At 40.2% G+C, this 24564-nt stretch overlaps 1 protein-coding gene across 13 annotated transcripts in view; it reads left to right on the top strand.

The window, feature by feature from the left end:
- UTRN (utrophin) overlaps window positions 1-24099 on the top strand; it is a 546896-nt gene extending 522797 nt beyond the window's left edge. For 12 of the 13 annotated variants that reach the window (XM_078054618.1, XM_078054624.1, XM_078054617.1 and 9 more), the window contains 7 exons: window positions 734-799; window positions 9379-9537; window positions 9921-10161; window positions 12870-12978; window positions 14410-14502; window positions 19878-19900; window positions 22061-24099. In XM_078054618.1, the coding sequence (XP_077910744.1) occupies window positions 734-799; window positions 9379-9537; window positions 9921-10161; window positions 12870-12978; window positions 14410-14502; window positions 19878-19900; window positions 22061-22069 (700 nt within the window). In that variant the 3' untranslated portion in view covers window positions 22070-24099. The remainder of the gene's footprint in view (window positions 1-733; window positions 800-9378; window positions 9538-9920; window positions 10162-12869; window positions 12979-14409; window positions 14503-19877; window positions 19901-22060) is intronic. The other variant, XM_078054616.1, reaches the window with a different exon arrangement.
- The last annotated feature ends 465 nt before the right edge of the window (window positions 24100-24564 follow it).

Genomic DNA, 24564 nt, shown 5'->3' with positions numbered 1-24564 from the left:
GTGCACATATGAATTACAATATGTAATTAAGTTTATGCTAATGCTTTATTATAGAGGTTTATTTTAGAGTCCTTAAACAATATAGAGTACAGGCTGGTCTTGCTGGCTTCACAAACTTTCAGAAAAGAAGTGTATATAGGAAGTGTCTGTGGAGCTAGCAACTAGCTATTCCTAAAATGGTTAGTTCAAACATCATATAAATAGTAACATTTGAACTGCATCTTGGCCAGATAGAATTTCTGGGAAAAGGTAGGCTTAGACTAGTGGAAAAACATACTTACAAGCATTGAGCTGGGGAAGAACATAGCTTGTTTAAAGGAGTGGGGAGTGAAGGAATAGAAGCTGAAGTCTGATAATGAAGCCCCACTTGCTAAGGAGTTGGGTTATGTCTTAGGTAAAGGGGGTCATGGTGAGTCTTTAGACATGAGAGGAGCATAATCAGATTTGTGAGAATGGAGACCAATTGTAGGGCCTGGGAGATCAGTTAGGAGCCTAGGTGAATTAGGAGTCTATATAGCATGGTAAAAGATGAAGACCGACAAGCCTTAAGGCAGTGGTGATAGAGAGGTCACTGAACATTAGATGTTGTTTTAAATTCCCAATCTTATTAGGAGATTTAGACCTTTTCATATTTTGTCAGAATTATGACAGTTTGAGAACAACAGAGAATGTACCTCAGTTGACCATGCCCAATGGGGCCACCTTATGGAACCTCTTTATTTTCATTTTTCAGGCTGGCCCAGATGGAAAGGACTAATGGATCTTTCCTCACCGATAGCAGCTCTACCACAGGAAGTGTGTAAGTAAATCATGAAATTAGCACTGCCGGGGAAGGCCAGGTCTTTGCATCATGGCTGTCGGAAATAATCTTCATTGATTGTGCCTCTGAATTTTGATCCCAATCAAAATTGATATGTGATTACAAAAATGTCTAGATAGATTTTATGCTTTCCAGCCATGATAATATAAATCGGTTATGTTTATTTAGTTTCATATAAGTTAATGAAAAAATCCTGTGTTTGTCAACTAATTTGCCTCAGGAAGATCAGATTGTTCTATTTATAAATACAGGTATAGATACTTATTTCATTTGTCAGCTATTTCTTGTTGATTTAACAAATGTATTTCCACAGAATACATGCCCTTCTGTAAAATCCTCTTCCTTCTGCTGGCTCACTTTTTCTCCATAATCCCTGCCATTTAACAACTATGACCCATACAAGCTTGGACATATACTCCCCACTCTTCATTGAAAAGTGTTATTTCCTCTGCCAATATTTTATTATATTAGCAATGAGGAAAAGTCTCGTTGACTTTAGAAAAATACCTAAAAAAAAACTTTCTAGGCAATTATTTTATCTCTGATTATCCTACTATTGTGTGTCATCTTGCTTTGGAGCTTTTCCCCTTTTTGTCCCCTCTCCTTGGGATTAACATTTTTGATTTTGCATGATGTCTGAAAGATTTCAGTAGCGTCAAGTTTACTTGACTTAAGTAGGTTCACTGTTGTTTGCATCTGGTGGGAAGCTGTAAGTCAGCCAGGAAAGTTACAGAACGTAGTACTCGGCTCTTTTGTACTAAAAAAGACCATGAAGAGAGCCAAGTTGCAGTAGCTTAAGCACTCTAAATGACAAACATTTTAAAGAATTTAAATTTGTTTTAATTATTTTGGTTTTAATTATTATTTTTCATTTCATCTAATTCTTTGGCTGTTGTCAACCTTGTGGAAATTATGTTGATTCAGGGGATACTTGAGATATCTAACTGCTTTATATAAAATACATACTAGTAGCTAAGTATGAAACAAGCTTTATAAATATGTTATTATCTTGGCTTGGGAATCGTTTCATATTCATAGTACATGAATAATAATGTATAAATCACTACTGTATTCTTGTAGAGTATTAACATGCTGATGTTTGAAATTTAAAAACCTCCTGACATTTTTATTTATAAGCTTAATGATAGTAAATGAGTTTTTAAAATATTGACAGGGAACTATTCTATATTAGAGTGCTTAAGCTACAGGAAGTTTGTAAGCTATTTGGTAAACAGAGCCGTTATAGAAATTAATTTGTATATACTTACAATTAACTAAATTAGATTCAAATGAAAACAAAAGTCATACTCAAACTCCATCATGCCCTCGTTACTCTACTTCATTTTACTATTATCTATGTTCTTGGGGTAATTTATGTTATTGTATTTGTCAGATGGTGTACAACTCTGTATCTTTTCCAAACTCTACATTCAGTAAAGTCATTAGCTTGAAATTGGACTTGATGAAAGTATTTAAACCATAGAAATTGCAAAAGCTACAATTCAGGGCCCTTTTATTCCTTTTTTTTTTTGGAAAGCTCATTAAGTGTTTATCAGCATACCACTGCCACAGAGCCAGTGCCGTGAAAGTCCACGGATGTAAATACTATCCCCGTGAATCTTACCAGCTAGAGAAAGATCCATTGATAAGTGTTTTTAGAGGAAGAACATGGGGTAGGCATTTTTTTTTTTAAGATATATTTATTATTTTGAGTGGGGGGGGGAGAGAGAGAATGCAAACAGGGGGAAGGACAGAGGGAGAGAGAATCTCAAGCAGACACCCTGCTGAGCTCAGAGCCCAACACTCAGGACCCTGAGATCATGACCTGAGCCAAAACCAAGAGTCAGATGCTCAACCGACTGAGCCATCCAGGTGCACCTGGAGGGCATTACTGATAGACAAATGAATGACCCCCCCCCCCCGAAGAACTTCACATCCTAATCCCTGAGAGCTATGCATGTGTCACTTTATATGACAAAAGGGACTTTGCACATGTGATTAAGTTAAGAATCTTGAGATGGGGAGATTATCCTAGATATTTAGGTGGACCCCATGTAATCCCATGAGTCCTTATAAGATGGGGGGGAGAGTCAGAGAAAGATACAGCCATGGAAGCAGAGGTCAGGTACAGAGAGATTTGCAGATGCTATGCTGCTGGCTTTAAAAATAGAGGGATGCAGGTGGCCTCTGGGTACTGGAAAAGGCAAGAAACAAATTCTCCCTTAAATGTAATATTCAATTAAATTAACAGCATATGAATGTATTTATTGGCCACTACAGAGAAATCATTTTCCAGTCACTGGTGCATTCATATTTTCTTAGGGACTATGTTAATAAATCTTATTTTGATAAAGCCAATCCTGGAAGTCCTTTGCTCTTTCACAGTTTGAATTACTGAGTATTCTGGGGTTCTTTTCCTGTGACATGGCAGTGATTCTGCCATTCGAGTGAGGTTGCAAACAAGGACTCTGAGCCCCTGAAGCCCTATGCTGGATCGGGAATCCACTGGTTTGACTTGGAGTGGTCACCTTTTCTCACTTCAATGGGTAGTATTTACTTATCTAAGCATTTCCACTTTATTGACTTGACAAAGTGAATAAGTATTACGCATACTACAATAAATACCTTTCCTCCCAGTGGAGAGAGCCTTACAATGAGGATTCTTCTTACCTCCTTTGGGCTGATGGTGCTCCTCAGAATTTGTGATGGAAGGGTTAGGAACCAAGCCCCACTATTTATTTCTCTGACTGTCCTTCTGTGTTTCCCCATCTAATAATTTAGCATCTTGGATCACAAGATACAGGAAGAAATCTTCACTGCTCTTAATAGGATGCTGTGCTGTTCCTTCTTTGCTTTCAGCTTACTTGTTACCTACAGGACCCTACTGTAGTAGCAGGAAGTATGCAACATACTCCAACCCTGGCCTTTCCCTGGAAATTTCCTAAAGCCCCGGCATTGACAGGGTCATAACACAATCCTGAGATAATCGAGGACAGTTTTCAGTCCATTTTCTGAGCGAGGGTTCAGGGGCTTCCCAAGGAAGCCTTGGCTCTTCTGCTTCACTCTTAGGTCTATCATGAGGCAACCAGCATCAAAATATTAGCAATTTGTATTGTTGTTGGGAAAAATTGAAAGCTAACTCGGAGTGCCTTAAGCCAAAAAAAAAAAAAATTAATACTTAGAAAATTTCTACAATACATTTTGGAATTTTTCTCATTCCTGAATTCTCAACCTTTCCTCCAGGCCCTTTTGTGTGGAGGTTTTGTTATCCCAATAGGTCATAAAAATATCATTAGGTTTCTCTTGAATAACAACAGGGATGATACAAAAACAACCACCATCTCTCCGTCTGTGAATAGCGTACTGGGAGCTGGGCACCGCTCTAAGCAGTTTGCCCATCTTTGCTTCTTTAATCTTTGTAGGACCCCTGGAGATGCTACTCTTGTTTCTGTGACCACCATTTTACAGATGAGTAATTTGAGGCCCTGAGAGGTTAAGGGGCTTGCCCAGGGTCTCACCCTCTGGAAGTCGTGGGATTCAGACCCAGGCAACCTCCGCTGCATGGGAAGGGAAGGCTTCCCAGACGGGAGCACTGCAGTGGGGGTGAGGATGGGTGGGGTCAAGCACCTGCAGTCCTCCTTGAGGTCATCCCTTTCCTTGTCCCAGTCCTGCCCATTCTCCATCCATACCTTGGCTTCACGGTCCAGACCTAATTAGAGGATTTTGTAATTCAGTACGTCCAAGACTGATCTACTAAATGTGGTTTGGGATGATCTCAGCCATAGGTGATAAAAGAAATCCTTATACTTTCGGGTGTGAATTTTGAGATTTGAACTTGTGATTTTAAATTACCCAAGGTCCTTTTAGTCATTTGTATCTTCAAAAGCAGCCATCCTACCCTGCAGTTCGAGCATTTCTCTGTCCCTCAAATTGGTCTGTGGAACCAAGTGCCTGGCTCCCAACAGCATTCATCCTCTGTGAAGCTGGTTAATTCGTTGTTGCATTCCCATGCATCACGGGCGGCTGCCTCCCCAACCTAGACATGAATCAGTCTCATAGCTACTCCCCAACATAGACCCAATTCCCAGTGCTCCCTTTCCTTCTGAAAGTCTGCCTCTAGACAATTTAAAAAGGCATGAATTTTGAGGATATTAATTTTCTTCAAAGGAGGAATTGAACACCCATGACTCAAACCGAAACAGGACCCAGGATAGTCCTGGGGAATCTCAGTAGCAGGAACTCAAGGACAGATCCTTAGACCACTACCATTAGGATGTCTCCCTCCATCTGCCACCTGCCCTTGAGTGACACTGTCTTATGTGGAAAGATCAAACTTGGATCTGGCTGGCACTGGCATTGCTGTCTGGAACAGAATAATCCTTGAGAGGAGGGAAATTATTGTTATTTTTATTTTTATTTATGTCCTGCCTACTTTTAAAAGGCCATTGAATGACTCACAGTTCTTTCATCATCTGATATGTACTAATTTTGTAATCTAGATAGTGTTTACTTTGTACGATTTAAATATAGTATAATTATTTTCCACTTAATGGTATTTCAGTGGTACAGACTTATATTTTTGCAACCTTTCTATTTTAGCACTATTGACATTTAAAGGCCCTCATCTGGTACCTCATGTACTATCTGTCCTTAAAGGGTATGCTGTTGGTTTTTACTATATATAATTAAGAACTTGAGTGTATTTATATTTAATTTTTAGGCCTAATAATCTGTGAGAAATAATGCTAAAATCCTATGTTATACATAAACGATTTTTTTTTTAGAAGTTGCCTTAAATCCCTTTCAGATACCTCAATGAAAGAATGTAATGATAGTGGTGATGATGGTGATTATAAGTTAAACCCTATCAACTCCCCAGAAGAAATGAAGCTATATCAATGTTTACAACAAGATATCTCTCAGATCTAATTTTGACTTGTTTGTGTATATATTTGTTTCACTGTGGCTAGTCCCCAAATCTTGAAAACAGAAATTTAGTTGGTGCTAATATTGAGCACTGAGTATATTCCCCAAGTCAGACGCTTGCTGGCATGAATGTTCTCAGGGCCTCAGTGGTCTGATGGTACCTTGTGACAGGGGAGGAGCTCCGGGCTAGGATCCATGATCATCATAGACCCACCAGATGGCTTACGGGACTCAAGTTTTTCTTTGGCTCTTCCTGTCCTTATTATATATTTTTTTTAACTTTTACTTTTAGTCCTTAATTTCCTTTTAGGTGAATTGTTCATAGGAATCATATGATTTTTTTTTTAACCAAAGTGAAAATCAGTTTACCTCTCATTTATTGCAATGCCTGAGATTAACATCTACTTTTGTTCTATTTTGCATTATCCTTGCTTGTTCTTTCTTTCTTCTGCTTTATGGACAAAGTGGTTTGCTGGACATTTCCTTAGTCTGGCTGGTCACAGGAATGGCTGGGTTAGACCCTAGACATTGCTTCTTAGCCTTTTGACATTAGATATTATAGAGAGCAGGAGGCTAAACCTTTTGCTTCTTTTGTAAGAGTTACTGTTTTGTTTTGATTTCTGGTTGATTGCTTGTGATGCTTTATCCTTAAAATAGAGAAATTTCATGGGGCGTTCTCTTTTGTTATGATTATTATTTTTTTTGGATACTCAGTCCTTCTAGTTTCTATACATTTTTTTCAGCCCAAGAAATATTTACAGAATGTTGCATTATACCCTTACTTTGCTATTTCTTTATTTTATGCCCCCTGTATCTTTATGCTTTATATTTTTCCTCTCCATATTTTAGATCTCTACTTTTTATCCTCTCTTACTATGACTTCTCTCTCCACCTGAACTGGATAAAGTGCCTCCAAACCCTGGCAGTGGTGAGGATCACTGACTTAGAGTCTTGCCATCCTTAGCAGCTAATTGGTGTCCCAGTGTGTTGATGTGTTAGCCTGATAGCCAGCTTCTGCCCTTTCATAATAGTTAGGGTTAGCGGGGCACCTGGGTGGCTTAGTCGGGTAAGCACCGACTCTTGATCTCAGCTCAGGTCTTGATCTCAGGGTCGTGAGTTCAAGTCCCACGTTGGGCTCCACACTGGGCATAGAGCCTATAAATGAATGAATGAATAATGAATGAATGAATTGGGTTTAGGGTATTGGCCATATATTTCCCATCAGGAAAATGCCCGCCCCTCACACACACACCCTTTCTGTCTGATTTAGCTACATGGGCAGCCCAGGGGCGTTTAAACGTGCCTCCCTGCAGTGCCGCTATGCCTGTTCCGTCCTCTTATCCTCATCCTTCCACAGTTAGGAGCAAGCATGCAATTCTTCTAGAGGCTCCTTTAATTTATTTTTCAGTGACACTGCATTTTCTCAGGAAAGGTAATCAAAGGCTAGTTTATTTCAGTCTTTATCCCATCCATGGTCCTTATTTCCCGTTTCTCACTGTGTGGAAAAGGTCCTACTCCTCTCCCCACTGAAGTTGATAGTAGAAGGACGGTGAGGTTCGATATCGATGTTTATATTGTGATCCTAACCAAAGTGCATGACCTTTATTTTTCTAAATGTCTGTCCACACACACTCTCTCCATATATACATTTAGAGAGAGGGAGAGGTTACCAATAAAGGAAGCAAAAGAAATGGATCAGCATTCCATTCATCTGAACCCTTGCTTTGGCAGGCATAACACTCATTTTGCTCCTTTGCTTCATCGTATCATTCTGATCTCAAGGCTCAGGACACACCTTTACTATGAGTTCACTAACTCTCAGACACAATTTCAAGTCCCCTTTTCATCACAGTAAACTGTGATCCCACAGGGTTGCATTTTCAGATTGGACTCCGAGGAATCAAAGGTCTTACCTCGCGTATCAAGTGTTGCTTGTCAGCTGCCGGGCGCCAGTCCGAGGTCCCAGACGGCCACCACCGCTCCCCAGACTCTCTGGACCGCAGTAGGGTGTGCTCTGACCCTGTGCACAGACGAGGGCTCTAAGGGACACTTGCAGTCACATCACTGTCAGATGAGCTAGTAGAGTTATGCCATAGCTCCATTTTATACCCTCAGAGCTGCTTACATGTTGTTTTTCTGAAGCCCTATCCTGTAAACCCCCATAGATCCCAGGATTTGTTTTACCAAACCCTATGAAAGCAGACCAGGTCCGATCTGCTGAAGTCTTCATTCCACAGCTAGCGCCTCCAGCTGGCTTGAGCCAGGGGTCTGTCCCTTGCACGATTACAGGGAGGTCTGACTGGATCTCCCTATAAAGGAAGAGAAGGGCTCCCAGGCATGCTGTTGAGCACTTCCTTCTCAAGAATGTACCAGTTTTGTCTCTCTCATTATGCTTCTGTTTCTGTCAATCGTTAGATTCAACCATGCAATTGATATGTCTAATTCATTAAACAAGTAGTTAGAAAAGTAGGAGAGTCTAAGTTAAGTACCTGCTGTTTCTTGTTTTAGTGCAAAATGATTGATCCTAGTGAGGACATGCTGATAATATCAAGTAAAATATCTGCAGATATTTTATAAATATCTACAGTTAGAATTTTTGCTGTTATTTAAATGAAAGAATATGAGGATTATATTCTTCCATTCTGTGGGTTACAAAGCATTACAAAATGGCTTTCAACCAAATGCTAAAGCCAGTGAAATCAACTTAGGCCTTAGTCCACGTGGGCCACTATAACACAGCATTAAAGGCTGGGCAGCTTAGAAACGACATTTATTTATCACAGTTTTGGAGGCTGGGAAGTTCAAGATCAAGGTCCTAGCAGATTTGGGGTCTGGTTAGAGCCCTCTTCCTGGTTCACAGGTAGCTCTCTTCTTACTGTGTTTTCACGTGGCAGGGAGGGGGAGCCAGCTCTCTGGACTCTCTGTTCTAAGGGCACTCATCCTACTCATGAAGCTCCACCCCCATGACCTTAATCACCTCCTAACGGCCCCACCTCCAAGTACCATCACACTGGGATTTAGGCTTCCACATATGAATTTGGGGGGGGGGGGTTACAGTCTAGTTTATTTTTAATTAAGTCTTTTAATCTACTCATTTGGTATTCAATTGCTGATTTTGCCTAAAGTATCTTTTCTATTAACTCTATAAGAGGTGGACCTTCTTCGATACCTCTGCTGAGTAGAATCTCTCCTGAGGTTTGTGATACATACAGGTTAGTCTAAGGCAAAGCATGAAGTGTTGGTATGTGTAGTACACATACCTTTTAGATAAATATCTTCCTGGATTTTTTTTTTTTAAAGATTTTATTTATTTGACAGAGAGAGAACACAAGCAGGGGGAGTGGCAGGCAGAGGGAGAGGGAGAAGCAGACTCCCTACTGAGCAGGGAGCCCGATGCAGAACTTGATCCCAGGACCCTGGGATCATGACCTGAGCTGAAGGCAGATGCTTAACCAGCTGAGCCATCCAGGCGTCCCCTTCCTAGAAGTTTTAAAGGGACGTTAGAGGGACATTGAGCTTTAAGGCAGACATGGCCCAGCCACCATCCGCATCCTCATTGTTTCCACTTCCCTTACAACTGGAGACGTCGACCGCCAGACGTGCGCCTCAGTGTGTCTGTTTTGTCTCCCTAGGGAGGACGAGCATGCCCTCATCCAGCAGTACTGTCAGACACTTGGAGGGGAGTCCCCAGTCAGCCAGCCCCAGAGTCCAGCCCAGATCCTGAAGTCGGTAGAACGGGAAGAACGTGGGGAACTGGAACGGATCATTGCCGACCTGGAGGAAGAACAAAGGTGCGCCTGACCTGGGAGAGGAAGCTATGTCCCCCTGGGCAGACTTCTGAAGGGAAATTCTTGAATAATACTTTCAAGATGATCCCTAGCCATTCTCTTTTCAGAAGTGTTTTCTAAGAAATCCAGGTGGAGTCAAAGTTTTCGAGGAAGTTAACAAGCCGGGGCATGGGCTGCAGATCACACATGTGAGGGTTCGCGGGTGACGTCTGTCAGAACACCTGCTTAAAGCTATAGTGTTGTTCGCGCTTACTCGTCTCACTGTTAATACATGTTTTTACCTAAGAAGAAAGAAGGAGCCCGAGTTAAATCTGGAGTTTGTGGGCAGTTTCAGAGAGAAGACGATGCATGCAGTGGTGATTCCGGTTTTTCCTTTTCTGCGTTAGAAACCTGCAGGTGGAATATGAGCAGCTGAAGGAGCAGCACCTGAGAAGGGGTCTCCCCATCGGGTCACCTCCAGACTCTGTTGTGTCTCCTCACCACACGTCTGAGGACTCGGAACTTATAGCAGAAGCAAAGCTCCTCAGGCAGCACAAAGGTCGGCTGGAGGCTAGGATGCAGATTTTAGAAGATCACAATAAGCAGCTGGAATCTCAACTCCACCGCCTTCGCCAGCTGCTGGAGCAGGTAGAGTGTGTGGAACTCAGGGTGGCGCCCACACCCCCTCCCATCCTGTCCATCTCCCCGGGGGTGGGGGGTGGAGGTCCAGCATCAGCAGAGAGGCTCAGTGGCGCCTCTCACCTCCATGCTTAATTTAGACTCTTCTAATGGAAGCATCCCAACCCCCACTGGCTCCCAGAGTGTGTTTGCCCTACTTAAGGTGGAATTTCCCATTCTTCCGTAACACAGAAATCTGTCTCAGCTCTGAATACTTTAAGGGAAAAGACCCTGTAACATACATCTGCGTAAATTACATGTGGGACCGCTGTAGAGATTAAAGGGAAGGAAGCCACTGGAGCTCTGTATGCTAAAGCCTTTCTTCCAGGGAGCTATTTTCGTGAAATTCAGTAACAGATGTTTATTAAGGTGCAGCTATCATTTCCTAACATCAGGCCAGTTTTATGGCAATTGCTTGCACACTTTCTTGACAATAAGAAATACAACTTACATTATGATGAATGCATACCTGTGTGATGAATACAACATAATAATTGCCATTATAAAGATCTGTTATTTTCTATTTTTTTTAACTTACTTCCTTCCTTCTTTCCTCCCTCCCTTCTTTCCTGTCTTCCTTCCTTACTCCCTTCTTTCCTTCCTTCCTCCCTCCCTTCCTTCCTCTCTTCCTTCCTGTGTATCTCTTTCTGTGTACCTCCCTCCCATTTTTCATCTCTTTCTCTCTTCTTTCTTTGTGCTGGTCAGCACGTACCAAATCAATTTTATAGCTCATCAGTGGATAATAGCCCACAGCTTTGAAAAATACTCTTCTTTGGGATATGAAAGAAGCATCAGACAATTTTTGCCTTCTTCTTGCTTGCAGTCTTATTAGGGACCAAAACAAGATAGTACAATATACAACAAGATAGTATCGCACATAAAGGCAATACTATAGAGGACTAAGTACTTGATTACATCTAGCAGTTAAAGAATAAGAGTCGTGTCACAGAATTAGTCAGAAAGATGCCTTGGTAGCAGGTGCATATTGGGTAGAATCCCTACAGATGGGGCTAGACTTTCTCTTTCTTGAAGAATCCCTGACATCAACATTCATGTCATCTTTTGCCTTTTTCTCTGGCCTGTGCTGTGTGAGGCCCCAGGCAGTGAATAGGCAAGGCCTTTCTCCAGAAACGATTTCTCCAACCAAAGGCAGAAGCAACTTTTTCTCCAGTGATCTTCTCAAATGTCAGAAAACCATCTTGTCACAGTTGCTGTCAGTATCTTTTAACTTGTCAGAATCATTCAAAACAGTGTGATTTCTGCATTACCTACACAGCAGGCCACAGATCTCGCCTTTCAACCATAAACTTTTCTGTATGTCTGTCACTGTTTCAGGATTTGCGTCAGGCTGTTTTGGGGAACGCTTACTTTGGGTCTCCAAACTGTGCAACATTAGAAAACAGTAGTGCCCCTAGAGTGCCCCAAAGCCTGGCTTTCCCTAAGCCTTCTGGAATGTTTGAGTCTTCTCCGGTGCCACATTGTAAGCACTGTGAATTTGAAGTTTCTCCATGGTGCCTGTGTGAGGGATGAATTTTCTCTTGAAATCTCTGATTTAAAATATGAAATGTTATTATTAACCTAGAGCAGCAATAGAATCTTTGCAGAAGGAAGCCGTGCTCGAAACCTTTATTTGCCATAGCCTGTTGGAGAGCTAACGGCTCTTCTGCTTCCCTTACTCCCCTCCCCTCCCCTGACTCTCTCCATCCCATTAGACAGAGCTGCCTAATGGCTCATGTGCCTTCAGAATTGCACAGTAATGCTTTTAGAGATAGCTGATATCTAAATGGCTCGGTATATCCCAGACTGTGGACCTCTTATCTCTTCTTAATGATTTAGCATGAATGCCAGAAGTAGATGGAAAATTCACCTGACAGCAAAAACTGGCAAAACCACCAGACTTCAACTAATATAAATTTAATGGAAAAACCAGCATCAAAAACATTGTAATTTCTGCATTCCCTGTAAAATGGATCACATTGTCTAATTTGAGCACATACTTGTCAATGTGTCAGGCACCATTTCCAAGCTTTGTGCAGAGTAGATTTACAAAGTGTTTGCTGTATGTCAGATTCTGTTCTAATCTCAGTGGAAATACTAACTGATCAACCTCCTCACAAATTCCTTGGACACAGGCATTCTTTTTACCACCCCCAGTTTATAAATAAAAAATCCAAGGCATAGAAGGTTATAAAATTTGCTCAGAATTAGGTAGGTTCTGAGTGGTGGAATTTGAATTCAAGTACGTGAATCCAAAGTTGTGTCCTTACCTCTCCAGTGTTGCCTTTAAATATTGATTTAAATAAAGAAATGAGCTGATTTTGAAATTGGGTAAATTTATTGTATGAGAAGCCATGCTCCTTTTTTAAAGATGAATGAAACCTTTTTTAAACTCACTTGGCTGAGAATCATAGAGAGGAAAATTGAGGGATGAAGCTGACACTGATAAATAAATCTCACATTATAACCAACCGAGCTCTTCAAGGAGCCTAAAATGAAGGGGATGGACCATCAGTACTCAGGGGAAGGACTGGTGATCTACCAAACTGATGAAAACAGGTATTGTCTGTGGCCAGAGAACTCAGTGTGATTTAATTATCCATGGAGGTCAGACACAAAAATGTTTCCCTTAGCAGTTGTTTGAATCCTTCCTCTGCTTTAACCTCTGAATGTGATTGCAGCCTGAATCTGATTCTCGAATCAACGGCGTCTCCCCCTGGGCTTCACCTCAGCAGTCTGCCCTGAGCTACTCGCTAGATCCCGACCCTGGCCCTCAATTCCACCAAGCAGGTTGGTGTCCCCAAGAGCTGGCTAACTCCCCCGCTCTGCTCTGAGCTTTGCCGTTTGTCTTTCATTTTATTTTTTTTTTAATTTTTAAAAAATATTTTATTTATTTATTTGACAGAGGGAGCTCAAGCAGGGATAGTGGCAGGCAAAGGGAGAGGGAGAAACAGACTTCCCACTGAGCAGGGAGCCCGATGTGGGGCTCGATCCCAGGACCCTGAGATCATGACCCCAGCCAAAGGCAGCCGCGTAACCCACTGAGCCACCCAGGCGCCCCTGTCTTTCATTTTAAATAGCGTTCTTACTCACCAATGCCTTAGAGCATAAAGAAAGGAGTTTCATATTCTCTTTGTGCTTAGCTGCGTACAAAGACATTTTAACAACACCCAAAAAGCAAACATTTTAGAATATTCATCTATAATATATTTGCTTATATAATGTGTAGTAGTGGATTGAATTTTGGCAAAAGATGAAAAAAGTGCTCTTTTCTTTTGGGATGACAACAATTTATTTTTTGCTTTGCCCTCAGAATGATTCTTTTTTTTTTTAAATATATTTTCTGTCTCTAAAACTTATATTAGTGCATATTCAGAATATAATTCTAAAGTATATTATACCAAGCATGGTTTTCTCTGCCCAGGTCTGGGAACTGAATATTCTGCTTTTTCCATGCTAGTCCCTATAGACATTGCCACCCATCTGAGGCCAAGGTCTCACCCAGCCTGTTGTTGGTGACAAAGGGGCTTGTCACTGCTGTTAGGAAGGGCTCTGTCAACTGTCATTCAGGAATGACATTTTGTTACTGGTGAAATTTAAGTTCTAAAATTCTACTGAGGACCACATATTTTAACCAAATTAATTTGTTTATAAGATATCTTTTGCCACATTAGTCAGAAGAAAACCAAAAATATTAATGTTATTTTAATTGTTTTAAGTAAGTGAATTATTTTACTATTTATTGGTTATAGAATAAAAACCATCAAAGTGAAAAGTATCTTCTCAAACACCTCTAGATTTGTGGCAGCGTAAGCTAGCCCACGCCAGAATCTCCAAGAAGAAAGAAGGAAGGAAAAAGAAACGGAGAGGTTTTTTTTATATGAAAAAACACCTAGAATGCAAAATAATGGAATTCCATCTAATACATTAAAATAATATAACCACATTACTTATTTTTCACTCGTAAATGTTCCCCTGGCACATGGAATCTTCCAACAGAAACATCTAAATACATTTTATTGATATGAAATTATATTACCAACAAATTGATACAAACATGGTTTTGGTATTATTCCCTAAAATTGTTGTTTTCAAGGAGAATGATTTTCACGTTGATGTTTAGAGGCCAGGATTAGTATTTTCTCCCAATGTTGGGTTTTGGTGGAAGGCTGGGACCATCCTTTCAAAACCATCTGTTGTTCTTTTTCTCTGCTGTCACAGCAGCGGAGGACCTGCTGTCTCCCCCACACGACACCAGCACAGACCTCACGGAGTTTATGGAGCAGATCACCAGTACTTTTCCATCTTGCTGCCGTGAGTATGAAGGATCCCCACACCACCACGACGCTGTTCCCTTCCAGGTCTTTTATCTTCCTTGGGGCCCTTTGTCTTCTTTGGTAAGAGAGCAAAAACCAATAGGAGAAACAGGATTGAATATTATGAGAGACGATGGACTCTGAAAAACAAACTGAGGGTTCTAGAGAGGAGGGGGGTGGGAGGATGGGTTAGCCTGGTGATGGGTATTAAAGAGGGCACGTTCTGCATGGAGCACTGGGTGTTATGCACAAACAATGAATCATGGAACACTACATCTAAAACTAATGATGTAATGTATGGGGATTAACATAACAATAAAAAAATAAAAAATAAAGAATGGGTATTTTAATAAAAATGACAATTTAACATTTAAAAAAAAAAAAGAAAGAAATCAAACATTCTACATGTCGACAAAGCAAATGAAGCTCAGCCGAGATACCATCACATCCCTGGGCGGCAGTGAGAGTCCTGCTCCTTGAGAGGTTTCATTGTGCCTGATGGATGGTAATGTGAAGGCAAACGAGACAAGCCCCTTTGTAGGAAGTTTCTTGTCCAGGGCAAACTCTAGTAAGAAATGTGTTATTACTTCAAAAAAGAGCTTTGCTATAGCAGCACACCAAGCAAAGCATGAAAATAACCTTTTCTGATGTAATTCCCTATCTTTTTTTTTTTAAAGATTTTATTTTTAAGTCATCTCTACACCCAACGTGGGGCCCGAACCCACAACCCCGAGATCAGGAGTCGCAGGTTCCAGACTAAGCCAGCCAGGCACCCCCACTCTCTTTGCTTCAGACATTGTTCGCTGATGTCATCAGATTCAGTTCTGGAAGGGGATTACTTTCAGATTTTTTTTTCTCTTTTATTTTCTTTCTTCTGGTTTCTTTCCTCATGGAATCAAACAGTCACTGCATAAAGGCCAAATAACTGAAGGCATCACAGATTATGACCCTGTGACTTTTCCATATGAACTACCAAGAGCCAGAAAATAATCAAATGAAAGCAGTCCAAATCCCAGAGGAAATTACATAATGTTACTTACTGATTTTTTTTTTCCAAACTTTTTGACTTCAGCCTCTTGTCACCTCACAGTGAGCTCTCACCAGAATAACTTGTGCTATTTCAAACAGAAGCTGCTTACTTGCATGCATGCATACTACTTGATGCTGCAGTTTATTTTAAATAATCTTTTAAAGAACTAGGAATATATTATTTATAATTTTTAGGGTGGTTTCCTCTCAAATTGATTTTTAAATCTAGGCAGCCACTAAATTAAGGTTTTAGTATGTACATCTACTACTGTATGTATTATGTATGATAGTACATATATGAAACAGCTTCTCCTATCACCCTTTTCCATCCTGTCCTCAGAAAATACCATCCAAAGTTATGAAGAAAGGCATTACCAGGAAGGTAGTTAAATAAGATATATTGACTTCATTTAAAAATATGCTTCAACTTATACAACTCTACAGCTTATAAAAATGCCATCATTAGCAGGAAGTGGAAATAGCTATTTGAAATATAGTCTTCCCTGAATTTTCAGAAGTATTTGCCTAAAGGACATAGTACAGTTTCCACAAGCACATAAATATATTTATATTTGGGAATGTGTCATTTTCCGTTTATTGTCTGTGATTATACTTCTCCAAGTTTCCTGAACTGTATTTACTATATGTCAGTCCCCACACTCACTCCCCAAGAAACACGTGCCCACATGTGCACATGTGTGTGCATACACACGCATGCACACACATGCACTTTTTTGGCCCCTAGAGTCTCACAAAGGCTAAAGAGGGTCGGTTGAAGCCCGTATGCTGTCAGATCATTGCATCTGTGCTAGGCTCTCTAATAGCCACATAGATGAGCAGGTTACATCTTTGATACTAAGATTGGATTTTCTAGAGATTTTGATTCTGAGTCGTATGTTGCTTAATGGCTAGATAAGAACTAATCATAGTCACCATAAAACCTAGAATTTCAAGATTATATTTCTAAGTGGAATTACTTTTTAGTTCAGCTTAAATCCAAATACATTAATAATTAGTTAAGAACAAATTCTATAAATCAAAGCCTGTTTAGAAGTTTGCATTTAAATGTCATGATGGACATGTTCAATCTGAAAGTCAGTTGGCAGTGAGAGGATAGGAAGTATGTTTAATTAAATGCTCTACAGTGACTATAGATGTGTAGTTTCCATATTAACATTTTTATATTAAAAACTCATGATGTATATTTTTTTAAAGTTTGTCATAAAGCAGTGACTCTTAAATCTTTTCCATAGTATATTCTTATATCTAGATATTATAAAAGACTAATCTGTCTTATTTTAGAAGAGAATGTAATTAAACACAAATAATAATCACAAGAATAAGGCAAAAATGAGTGAAAAAAAGAGATGAGTATGTTCATCTCATTTTATGGCCTCCCTTAAAGATAAATATAAAATTCCTATTGGTTGGAATCTCATTAACGATTAACAGATATCATTGGTCCCTGAGAAGAGTGTATACCTTCAGTGGGACCTACACGACAGGTTAAACTCCCACTTTGCCTGGTGCGCTCGCCACTCATGCCCTTTTGGGTTGTGAAGGTGGGTTGTGGAGCCCTAAGGTTCCTTCATGGGACACTGGCCCCATGTTCTCCTAGTCTTAAGTTTGTACATTCACAAATATTTAAGATTAATTATAATTTTCCGTGCATGAGCATTACTAGTCATGTGTTATTTTGAAGAGTTCAAGTATATCCCATGTAAGAAATGATGATGACTGGTGTCTTTTAGGGTCCTCTGAATTTTACATCTTATTATTTTTGATTTCTGAAGTTCTGCTATTTGGCTTTAGTCTGCTCTTTTTCATATTTATATTCTATATTTTGCTTTGATAATATAAAAATCTCCAAGGTAAGAACAGTTTTCCCTAGAAATAAAGGGTGAATTTACTTATTTTATAAAATTGATACATATTTTTTAAATTGCATCTAAAGTAATTAAACCTTTTAAAAATTGATGCAGAATAGAAATAGCACCCGACTTAGACTTTGTGCCCAATACATGTTTCTGAATTGAATGAATGAATGATTACATTTTCTAACCAGGAAGGCTTAATTGGTAAAGTTTCCCTAGGTAGTACATAGAAGGTTTATAGGATTCATTTGCTTTGTTGCCCCTTTTAAGTTGCTCAGCTAGCAAATCTTTTAATAAACCTTTGCATTCCCAAAGCTTCCTGACCACCTTTAGAGGATTTTTTAAGCAAATCGGATTGGCCCTCTCCCAATGCCAAACCAATCCCTTGAGCCCCTGTTACTAATGAGAACTTTAAAACTGCTTGTCACCAGCATTCAGTGAATTGATCTGCATGTTAATCTTGACTTTTGATCCTTTGTGGATTAAAAATTAGCATGGTCACAAGTGAATTTACACTCCTGGCAATCCTGGAATTAAAACGAAACTGTATTCATAAATGCTAATTGCATGAATTGCCTACTTAAGCGTGGCATTTTTTTTTCTGAGTCTGTATACTGTAGCACATAACACTTTAGAATTTCTGTCTCAAATTATCCCAGATGTTCCTGATCACATCCTTGAATTGTGGCCTTTTAAAGTCTTCTTTTAATTATTTACATTAAGTTTCAGAGCAGAGAGGAAAGTATTTTCATCTTTTCTTGACAAGGCATTAATGAAGGGAATTTCATTGTGGTGCCCATTAACTAATGTACATACTAAAATTTTCACTGCCTGCTCTAACATTTCTTTTTATGTAAATTCCTCTCAGTTTTTTCATTTATGTCATCCAAATATACAGGATCCTGGGACTGAATATTTTTGGCTGACAGACCGTTAAAGGCTTTTAAAATTATTTTTTATCTACAGGCATATTTTCACTGTGAATTGCCCATGTTTATTAAACTTGAGTGACATTCATCATAAACTCAAAACCTACTAAAATGCAAGGATTTCCTGGTTTCTTTTAGAAATAGGTGTGTGCGGTTTGTTCAAACTTAAGACTAGCCTTTTATTTGATAAAAAGCTGTAGGGTTAGGGGCACCTGGGTGGCTCAGTTGGTTAAGTGTCCAACTCCTTCCTGAGCTCAGCTCAGGTCCCGATCTCAGGGTCATGAGTTCAAGCCCCACGTTGGGCTCCACACTGGGTGTGGAGTCTACTTAAAATAAAATTAAATAGATAAATAGCTATAGGGTTAATGATGCTGATTTGGAGCAACATGGATTTGCTTTCTGTTTGGGGTTGGCTGTTTGTTATGCAGAAGAGAAGTGTAGGTGTCTCTGGTGTACTTAATCCTAAGGCAACGGAGCGCTCCCTCCGTGTAGCTCAGTGGGAAGGACAGCCACTCTTGTGTTTTCCTGCTGTAACTTGTGTATCTGGTAGGACTAGGCTGGATTTTAGCTTCATTCTTCCCCCAGGTATGGTGGGGGCTCACACTTTCCCTCCTGGCATCATAAAGTTGCCCTTCTTATTTACTCTGTTTTTCTCACAAAGCACCCACTGCATGGTCATGGAGCTCTCATTTCTTTCCCCTCAGCACAAAAAAATGAGAGATGGAAGGAATGCAACATGGTAGATGATTAGGGACAATTCTTATTTGACCCAGAACAGATGTTACCATCCGGGGGGGTGGGGAGCAGAACATCCCCTGACCCAGCTGCCTGTGCCCGCTCTCACAATGCCCACCCGATCAATTCTGCTGACCACGCTTTCTATAACCAGGAAGGAATGGAGCTGCTCAGCTGCAAAGGCGAATCTGTCACCATAGTCCACCTTCTCCAGCTGGGCCCCTCCAAGGCACAGTGATTAGCCTAAGTGCTCACGAGACAACCGAGGGTGCGGCCAGCGCTTTGTTGGAGGCAAACACGTTGCCACCAGTTTCCTAGGCCTTTGGGGCCAGGGTGAGCCAAGATGGGCAGAAACTGAAGACGCATGCCTCTTCATTTCCCTTGTCACCTGTTAGTCAGAATTTGTGCTGTTCAGCAAACTGTGCAGAACTTGCTCTGTTCAGAGACATAAACCAAATACATGGCATGATTTCAATAGGAAATTTTGAGATTTTTTTTTTCAAAACTAATTATTCACTGATGCTTTGGTGTGTACTTATTTGAGAGAGCCAGCATGTGTTTTGCATATTTTGGTAGAACTTTTATATCTTAAAGGACATAGAATATGAGAAACTAGGGAAAAGAAACTAGTCTAGCCAAAAAAAAAAAAAAAAAGAAAGAAAAACCAAAACCTGTTTCTTATTTTCTTATTAGCACCCATTTAACAGCTGGGAGCTGGGTACACCCCCAGTTTTGCATGCCCCAGATGGGGAGTCAGCAAGGCGACCAGAGGGCCTTCAAATGATTTCTTTTTTTTTCTCTTTCAGCCAATCTCCCCAGCAGGCCACAGGTAAGAGTTAATGGGGTTGACTGGCTCAGGGGTTGTTGATCACAACCTAGAGTAAGCAGATGAGCTGCTTTTGATTTTAGTGCTAGACGTTATTCCCCATGTAAATTAGCAAACTTGCTTGACATTTACATGTTAGTTAATTCTGTCAGTCTGGGGAGGGGAAACCCCTCTCAAGCCAGTTCTTCCAGAAGCCCCAAAATACCAACCGCCTGATCCTTTGTGTTCCAACACTTTTCACTGGCCCCATGTGTACTGTGCAAAGCCACTCTGGGTAGATCTGGCTGACCCCTGTTCTCCCAGATTTGTACTTAGGGCAGCTATCACAGAACACTGACTTAAAAATAGTGACTGCAGTGGTACCCAAAGTGGTTTTGTTACTCTGAGGGGGCAGACGTGTTGATTTTTCTTTTAGAAGTTTGCTGAGGAGGCGAGGGGAGGGATTTACCGAGAACGGTCGGCAGCCATACCTTTATACCCGGCGGTGTTTTCCTTATCAGGAACGCTCAGGGCTAAGGAGCCACAAGACCACAGTCCATCTTTGGAGAACATTTTCTTTCCTGAACTTGTTTATGAATCTTGAACCTTCTGATGTTGTCATTGTCTTAATGGCAAGAGGGTCTGGGGTCTTCATGAGAAGCACAGACAAGTGGTCTTTAGAACCTGGAAGGAAGAAAAGGAAATCTCAAGTCAGTCAGCAGGTGTGAGGTGTGAGCTCAGGAGATGTGAGGTGAGAGCTCAGTGAGGAACAGTCTTCTGACTGCTTGTGTTGTCTCAGTGAATTGGAAGCCAGGGCTTCAGCAGAGGGTGAGGATGGGAGGAGGTATCCTAGGTGTGAGAAGAGAGTGGACGATGTGCCCTAGCTGCTTGGAGATCAGGAGATCATGGACAGGGAGGTAGTGTGATGACGAGGCAGCATTCAGCATGACTTCTGGTGCCTGCCTATGAACTTAATGTGAGGCCATCTGCAAGGCTGTGTGTTATCTCCTGGCCACATTCAAGTTCATAAGCACAGGCACCAGAGTCGGCGGAGTGTGGCATTTAACCAGACTTGAAGTCATGGTTTGGCTGAGAGAGTGCAACAATTCAAGGGAAGAGGCAGATAATGCTGCCCCTGCTGATAATGATTGAACCAGGCATCTAAGCTTGGAGGGAAAGAAGTGATGACATTTTAGGTGCTGGAGACAGAAAAAATGGCGGGAGGAGCAATGGATTGTGGTAGCAAAGGGTGGATGGAGTTGGGGTCCTAATGGAAGTAAGTGGTAAAGTATAGGTAGTTGTCAGAAGGATGATTGTAGATTGAAGTGTTGGACGGGTTGAGGTATTGGTGATGGTCCATTTGGAAGTTTGCGTGGCTGACAAGGGTGGAGGACAGGTTCACTGGAGGAGAGGAGCTCGAGGAACTGAGAGGCCAGATTTTTGGAAGAATCATCTATGTGGGTATTGAAATCACTAAGATTTAAACATAGTTTTAGCTTGATGACAGTGAGCCATTCTTCAAAAGTAAGGGAACATGACCCAAGGGGTCAGAAGATGACTGTAGAGTGGGTGGTATAGTCTGATGGCATGAGATTCAAAGTTGAGTGGGGAGAGAGAGAGAAAGGCCTGAAAAAACATAGTGTGGACCTAGAAAGCAGTTATCCAAAATATATGAAGGGTATAGGAGATAAACAGTTAAATGTGAGAAGGTTGTGGAGGAAGCTGGCTTCAGAGGAGATCCAGGTATTGATTAGAGCAAGCAGCTGGAGGATGCAGATAAGAACTGAAGGACATAGACTTTGATGATGATGGATCCAGCTGTTTGACATTCTCTTTAAAAGATTGATGCCACTCCCCTGAGTGTGGCCCAGATTTAGATCTTCTCTGGCCTATGTACATTGGCCCTGGTTTCCAGCCTGGGCAAGAGAAAAGTCTTCCAAACGTCCTCTCTAATTGGCTGCAGTGATAATAAGCAAACTCGATGCCTTCAGCATGAAAGAGAAAGACCTCATCCTGGGGAGCAAAAGCCACAGGGCAGTAGAGGGTCCCCTTCAAACACAGCAAAATGGGATTTGACTTGTTCTGAAAGAAGCACTTTTATTTCTCAGAAGAGTTGACAGGTCCCTCCTACCTGGAATGTTCTATGTAAATGTTGTTCTGACAGGACTGTTTCCCTTCCTGCAGGCAATGTGAAGTATCCATCAAGCCAACCGACATTTCCTGACTTCCAGTATTGCCCTTTTCAGCAAATGCCAATTCCAAGTTCCATTTAATTAGAAGCTCCATGGCTCCTTGAAACATGCTGTTGAGCGCTCACTGTGTGTTCTACTGAAGGAGTAAACACTGACTATCCAAAGAGAAAAGGATATTTTGTTTTTATAATAATCATATATTATTGTTTATTGTCTTCTTCTTCCCTTTCTATGCAACTGTAAATTAAGGAACAGAGTGGTATTTGGAAACGGTAATACATTTGTCACTGATTTGTATACTGTATACAGCATTGGGAAAGTGGGTGGGGGCTTTCTAATATGATACCGTCTTTTTAATAACCATGACAAAAATCGCATAAGAATTAGAAAACAATGTTACATTTTTACATTCCTTCATATTAACCTTGTACTATAACTTCATTTATTTTTTTCCACTCTTTTACCATTATGTTTTGGTTATTTATAATTCATCAGCCCCATGACCAAACAGATGTTCTTGTATTTGTTTCCATGATTTGGCCAAATTATTAAGTTCATGTATTTCAGTCAAATATTTATGTATATGAATTGGGCTATATCTCTGTGTATACTGCTTAACTTTATTTGACATCATGCACTTCAGTTCTTTAGTGGCCACTCGGATAAGCACAGTAAAAGTCCTGCGGGGCCTACCTGACATTCCCATTAGGATTTCTTTCCTACATTTTATTTCCCTGCTCTACGTAAGTAGGTCTTGATTTCTTTATTTCATGTCCCAATCTATATGATAGAGGAGACTCAAAGCCGATTATAATCATCTCAAAGATCATTTCACCAAAGGTTACCCATTTAAGTCTAGTTTCATTTTGACATAGAAACAAAATGTGGGATAACGTTTCCTTAGTTGCAAAGTCTTGATTTTCATCATTAAATACACAGCAGACCTTTACTTAATTGTGCTACCAGGACACATCTTTGTCTTTAATTCCCTTGAAGAGAATTTTATTTTTGTTTATGTATACGCAAGCCATTTGTAATTCTTGAAATTCCCAGTCGTTTTCTTTCTGACAGCAGACACAAATTTAATGCATGTTTCATGTTACCTTTCGGGTGAAGGATTACATTTTTTATTACTTTTCATTTGATCAATATATTTGGAAAGGATGTTTATCAAAAGCCTATGTCACTGCTTCCAGAGAGGAATGAAATTAATACTTAGATGGTGGAACCCCTGCCTGTACCTTTGAGTACATTCAGTTAGATGTTTGCTTCAGCTTCTGATTTAACATTTAATTGATTCAGTTGAAACATGTTACATAATCACCAAATGTAGAGAAAACCAAAAAAAAAAAAAAAGTGAAAATAATGTGTTTTGATTCAAGCATACGTGCATTTAAAACATCAGGACATTTTAACTTTGGGTTCTCTTGACCTGGGATTTGGCCAGAAGGAGGCTTAAAGTTAGAAATTGCTATTCTTTTAGAATAGGTTGGGTGGGTTGGGGGGCAAGGGTGTCTATTTGCAGCATAGATATTTTGAGAAGAAAATTGTTTTATATAAGAGGAAAGCCATGACCACCTTTCTACCTCAGATCCATCTTCATCCATTGTGTTGGAAATAGCTTTATGCCGCTGCAGTCTGCAAGATCTAGAGCTTTTATCGGGCCACATCAAACCCAAGAAAAGCACCTATTTAAAGAAAAAAAAAAAAACTTTCCCTGAACTCTGAACTACAAGTTGTAGATTTGGTGTCTTCCTTGTTCTTACTTTGAAAAAAATATGTATTCATTTTTTTCTGCTTGTAATTGTGTGCAACAAGTCTTCTCTCTGCTATTAAGGAAAAGCTACAGAAAACACTACATTGTAACCTTCTAAGTAATAATAAATAAAAAAGAAATATATCACAGTAACAACAAGGGGAAATAAGTATGTAGTTCTTTTGAAATATGTGGTAAAGAACTAATCATAGACTATCATCTACTCTGGTTACATGTTGTATTTTTCATCCTGAATAAAAGTAATTTTAACACAAGATGACTTTGATATTCTTCAGCTGTGTTCATTGATAGACTCTGAGCTTTGAGTGTACATTTATGAAAATAAAATATAAAAAGAGCCTGTATACTGATAAATCTGCACGTTTTCCTCTACTTCCTCTCATACCCACTAATATATCATTCCTCTTGTTCTCATTGTCTCATTCTTTCTCTGTGTTGCTCTTTTCTCTCCTATTTATATAATTCTCAATTTCCTTTACAAATAGAAAGCTCATAGATAGGGAAAAAATAATGTTGGATGTTAAGAACATGTACGTGAAGCCCTATTGGGCTTCTGTTTTAGTAACTTAGGTGCTGTCGGTATTTACTTGATTACTCTTCCAAATCCACTTTTAGCCTCATGCCCTTAAATAATGTGCTTTTTACATGTGCACTGAATTTTAACCATTCTGGTAGTGGGTTTAATCCCTTCCTGAAGCCATCCCATGGGAAATAGTGCT

This window comes from Halichoerus grypus, chromosome 9 (genome assembly GCF_964656455.1).
Source record: "Halichoerus grypus chromosome 9, mHalGry1.hap1.1, whole genome shotgun sequence".
Lineage (NCBI taxonomy): Eukaryota > Metazoa > Chordata > Mammalia > Carnivora > Phocidae > Halichoerus > Halichoerus grypus.
The sequence above is the reverse complement of the archived record's forward strand: the minus strand, read 5'-3'. Positions and strand labels throughout refer to the sequence as shown.